General features: G+C 47.2%; 1 protein-coding gene across 1 annotated transcript; it reads left to right on the forward strand.

Annotated features, from left to right (window-relative positions):
- The first annotated feature begins 272 nt into the window (after nucleotides 1-272).
- Nucleotides 273-3,611, forward strand: LOC101168445 (interferon gamma 1). The gene is made up of 4 exons (XM_004086979.5): nucleotides 273-492; nucleotides 830-901; nucleotides 2,613-2,885; nucleotides 3,256-3,611. The coding sequence occupies exons 1-4, from the start codon at nucleotides 373-375 to the stop codon at nucleotides 3,391-3,393; spliced, it is 603 nt and encodes a 200-aa protein (XP_004087027.2). The 5' UTR covers nucleotides 273-372; the 3' UTR covers nucleotides 3,394-3,611.
- The last annotated feature ends 1,689 nt before the right edge of the window (nucleotides 3,612-5,300 follow it).

Consider the following 5,300-nt stretch of genomic DNA (forward strand, 5'->3'; position numbering starts at 1 on the left):
CGAAGGTGCTTTCCTGCATCCAGCATCCCCTGGAATCTGCAGTTTGATGTCAAAAAGCGCTGCAGCAAGGCAAGCATGGTGTGGAATCCAGCAGCCGGCTCAGGTTGGTGTTCGACGTGCGTGAGTGGGATACCCCTCACCCACTTCTATGAAGTTTGTTGATTTAAAGGAAACTACACAACCACATTTTCACACCTAGATCATCTCTGCCGCGCTCTCCCACAGTCGTTATAAACGTCAGCTTTGCTGAAAGACGAGCACTTTGAGACGACTGCAGGCCGAGACGCTCTGAGCCCGGCCCGTCTACCACCAGAACGCCACAGAAGGACTGATACCAGGCTGGACTAAAGCCCACAGCAGGACAAGCAGAGGATGATGATGATGGCTTTGATGAAGGTCATACTGTGTCTGTGGCTGACTGTGACCGGGGTCAGCGCCTCTTATGTTCCTCAGGAGATGAACAAGACCATCCAGAACCTCCTGCAGCACTATGTGAGTATGGCCCGACTGTTCTTCAGCGTGCATGTGCGAGTCACACACATGCACGCTCTCACATGCACGCTCTCATCTTTGAGCTGCGTGGTTGGAGGGCCGTCGCTCTTCATGTTCGTGAACCTGGATGTTTCCCACATGGAACCAAAGCTGCTTTTCCATGCAGGGACTCCCACACTTCAGCGTGTCCCTGAATGCACCACCAACTAAACTAAACTGTAGACAAAAGTCTTCTTATTTGCTGTGTTTTTTTTAATCTTGTCTGTCATTTCTCAGATTCAGAGATGAACTTTTCATCACCATTAAACAAACTGCCTGGTTTCTGTCTGTTTTGCAGAAAATTCCACTTGTTGAAAGGTTCAATGGAAATCCCGTCTTTCCAAAGGACAGCATGGATGGAAACGTTGAGGTAAACATCCCAACATCATCTTTTTGCTGCATCACACAGCCATTTTTGCTGCTACATTTGTTGTTTCTGTCACACATTGGTGGGCATGTTGGCCGTAGTTGTGCTGAAGGTCACCCTGAGGATCCGAGTCTTTTATTCTGGCGATCATCTCAAACTGATCTGTGTTGGTGGGGTTTCTGTCCTCAGAGGTTTACTGCAGGTTTTCTGTTTCATCAGGAAAAGCTAGAAGCTTCCAGATGAGCTGAGTGAGCATTTTCCTGATGGTCACCTTCGTTAAATGGGTTCTGATTGACTCCCGTGGAGTCAGTGTGTAACCCCCCCTCAGTCGTCATCTGAACGGGGTTCTCCTCTGGTGTCTTTCTCAAAAACTCGCTTCGGTTTCACTTCTTTCCGTCTGGAGTTGAACTTGAGGTTTTTGTGGGTTTTTTCCTGCCGGCGCGGCGCTTTGCAATCCTTTGTGCATTTTAGTTTCAGCCCCGCATGAACTTTTCACTTTTTACCAACTTCCTTATCTCAGTGCAGGTCTTAGATGCTGACAGATGGAAGCCAGTCAGTCTGTGAAAGTCCCAGTTTGTCGTCATGATGAGAGGGATCAGGGTTAGGGTTAGAGCAGCATGACAGCAGACATTCCTGTTTTCACCTTTGTTCTACTCATTAGCTGTCAGTCTCTAACAAACCTGTTTTTGGCTCAAACCTGAAGACGTTTTCGGTCTGAAAGTGGTTTCCTTTGGGGGGGCTTACAGGCTCTTCAGCCGTTTTTCTACCACAGAATCACACTTGTTAATATTTTCCAGACACTTCAGGCGACTCGTCTGAAAAAAAAGGCTGTTTAAGGGAACAATGAATCATTCTGTTTGCAACGATGCGTTTGCTTCAGTTTTTAGCAACTAAAACAAAGGAAAAAGATGAGAACGAAAAGAAAATACAGACGTATCAAAGTTATTTCAGGTAATTCATGAATTGATTAGAAGACAGAGACATTTCTCCTAATCATAGCATTTGACACAATAGATCCAATAGACATAACGATTGTCAAACAGAGTATGTGACTGGGTTTCCCTTCAAGGCCTCACTGTTCTGAGTTAAGATCCTGGAAAAGAAGCTGCAGACTTTTTCCACTGAAGGAAGCATCTGTTTAACCCAGGGGGGGGCAAACCTCTTGACTGTTGGGCAACAAAGGGTTAAAACCGGTCTCAAGAGCCGAACCAGAGGCGTGGTTTGTTTTGGTGATCCTCATCACAAGAGAAAAACAAGAACACAGAATCTGGATGAACACATGCTTTCATTCCGATTGAAAACTGATATATATCTTAAAACAGAACGTTTTAGAGTTTTTATGGCTTTTGTTCTCATTTTATTGCCAATTGCATCAACAGGTCTATGTCCGACATGAAAAAAATGCAAACTTAGAGAAATGCTGCATTCATGTGGTGTTGGAATGATGGGAAAAATGATTTTCCAACTCTGAAAACACACATGATTGTAAAATAACAACAAATATCCTCACGCCATCAGCGTGGATCAGCTGATCCTGTCATTCATAAAGAGCCGTGACAGAATCAGTGGATTCACGTCGACAGAGTTAAGAGTTGAAGCGTCAGAGGAGTCCAAAGACTGTTGAAGGATCCACGTTCATCCAAAACGCTGACATGTTTTTTTAAAAAGTGAAACGGTCCCCAGAGGAGCCTCACGTTTGGTGTCTTCCTTCCAGATGAAGATGATCTTCATGCACGGCGTTTTGGAGACCTATGAAGACCTGATCGGACACATGCTGAAGCAGCTGCCCACCGCCAGTCCGCCGCTGGGCTCCAACCAGGACAAACCCGCATCCCCCGGCACATCAAATGACGACGCCGCCCCGGTCAAAGCGGACGTCCGCTCAAAGCTGATGTACATCCTGGAGAAGATCCAGTTTCTGAAGACGCATCGCTACCAGGAGCAGGAGAAGCTCCTGCACCGCCTGCAGAACCTGAAGAAGATCCAGGTGTGGAGATGAGGACTCAGTTCAAACCCGTGACATGTTTGCAGAGCCTCAGCAGATGCTGGGAGGTTAGGTGGGCTCATGGGGGGGTCCATGGTCAGTCTGATGAGACTCAGCAGCAGACCCCCCATAAGGGCTGGGATTGGACTGACCTGGAGGTCCTCCATCAGGTCTACCGTCCAATCCAGGAACCTTCTCCAAGTCATGTTCTGAAACATCTGCAGAGCAGCTGGAAGGGTTCTGATGGGTCAAAGTGAAGCCAAGGGTCAAAGGTCAGGTCGCAAACATCAGACCCCCCCGGCTCATCAGTAACCCATGCGGCTGCTTTGCTGCGGTGTGAGAGATGGTAACAAACGTGACGTTTCTCTTGCAGATGGACAACCGGACGGTCCAGAGCAAAGCATTATGGGAACTGCCGCAGCTTTTTGAAAAGGCGAGCTCGCTGGCCGATAACACGATGAGGAGGCGGCGGCGGCGTCAGGCGAGGAACAGGATGCGCCTGAAGGCCTGAAACGGGAAAGAGGCTGACATCGGAGCGAGCGCTGCCGCTGACGGTTGCCATGGCAGCGGTCAGACAAACAGCTTGAGAGCTTCTGGAGACGGCGGGAACTCGCTCACATGAGGGCGTCAGTCGAAGCCAACGTTTTTCAGCCTTTTATCCTAAGTTTGTCGTTATTACTTGAAGTGGATTTACTAAATCAGAAGAGTCTGGATATACTTGATTATTTTTCTACGAGTTTATTTAAGAAATGTTTAATGACAGAGTTTTTCTGTTTGAAAATGTGAATTCCTGCTGTGTTTACGCTCTGATTGGACAAAAGTGAAGAAGTGGGCGGTGCCTAACAGCAGCTGTCGTTTTGAATTCAAATGTAGCGAAGTGGTATAAATGTTTCCTGTCAGAGCTCATTTTGATCAAGTCATCAATATGTTTGATCAGGAGGTCACTGATGGATCAACTCTACCGCAGAAAGATCCACTGATTTTCTGCTTCTGTTGATCCTCAGAAATCACATGTTTACAGTACTTCAGTAGTACTTAAAGGTACTTTCTGCCCACTGAAGTACTTCGCTGGACCATCATTGCTGCACAAATCTGAGTTTTCACTGAATTTCTGTGCTTTCTTAATTTATTGATTATTTAAGGTTATTTATGGATGAATCATTGTTGAATATTTATTGTGTATTTATTGATTGGCACTTACTGAATAAACTAACTGACGGGCAGTTTGGTGTTTTCTGGCAGTTTTGCAACACGAGAGAATTGTGAAGGATCTTTCCTTTCAGGAATCACGACCTCAATAAAAGCTGCGAACGGCGTTGCATGGTTTTAGCCGCCCCGCACGCGGCGCCCCCCCATGTACCCAACATCGCTGGCTGAGCTCTCCATAGCTCCATGGGGACGACAAACAGGTCGTTCCAACTTTTAGAAGAATGAAGTGAACCTTTGGATTTCCTTGGAGGTTTGTGCCAGCCACGCCCACATTCCTAATATGTTCATATCACACGTCGTGTCGTTTCGTTCAGCTTGAGCCAAACGTTCATGCATCAAATCTTCCTGATGTGTGAGAAACAGGGGAACCTGACTTTTGAGAGCTCGCCACGCTGACGCCGCTGAAAAACTACAAACTTTCAAGCCAACAGATTTTCCTGAGTAGCTTCATGACAAAAGTCAGGAGGTGATGGACTGAAATCTCTGGTCTAAATTTGTAGAAGGTACTAGACGGGATTTTTCTACAAAGTTTAAGATGGCAGCCTCTTCTGGGGGTCAAAGGTCAACAACATTTCGGTTGTGGTCGTAGACTGAAGCTGGTTGTGTGAAATTATGTAAATATCTTTTACAGTTTGCCACAAAATGGCCACCAAAGCGGTAGTTCCTGTGGCCATCCCATAATCATTTTAAAGCTTCCTTTGGTTGTTCCTGATGCTTGTTTTGGTTTCTTAGTGGATTTTAATTTTTTTAACCCCATAAGAGATTTTGGCCTCAATCTTTTTTCATGGTTTATTCTGCTGGGATGTCCTTCAGTCCAGGGCGGCTGCCACCGCCGCCGCCGCTGCCACCGCCGCTGCCACCGCCGCTGCCACCGCCGCCGCTGCTGCCGCCGCCGCTGCTGCTGCTGATGAGTGATTACGGTAGTTTCACATTAGTCATCCTTTTCCTGTTTGGAGTCGCGGGGGTCGCTGGAGCCGACCCCGCTTCTGTTGAGTGAAGGCGGGGTTAATAACAATAATATTAATGGATTCATCGGCTTTTCCAGACGCTCAAAGTTCTTCCAGTGTGTCCATCATTCATTCATACTTGGTGGTGGTAACTATGTACCACAGCTGCCCTGGGGCAGACGGACAGGGGCGTGGCTGACCATCACTGGGACATTCACAGGGAGGGTGGGGAGGGTGAAGTGTTTAGCCCAAGGACACAGCG

Source organism: Oryzias latipes, chromosome 23 (assembly GCF_053564925.1).
Source record: "Oryzias latipes strain Hd-rR chromosome 23, Olatipes_Hd-rR_3.1".
Taxonomy (NCBI): domain Eukaryota; kingdom Metazoa; phylum Chordata; class Actinopteri; order Beloniformes; family Adrianichthyidae; genus Oryzias; species Oryzias latipes.

Coding starts and splice junctions, on each gene's coding strand:
- LOC101168445 (XM_004086979.5), top strand. CDS start 373: ATGATGATGATGGCTTTGATGAAGGTCATACTGTGTCTGTGGCTGACT. Junction 902..2,612: donor GCATGGATGGAAACGTTGAG/GTAAACATCCCA, acceptor TCTTCCTTCCAG/ATGAAGATGATCTTCATGCA. Junction 2,886..3,255: donor AGAACCTGAAGAAGATCCAG/GTGTGGAGATGA, acceptor TTTCTCTTGCAG/ATGGACAACCGGACGGTCCA.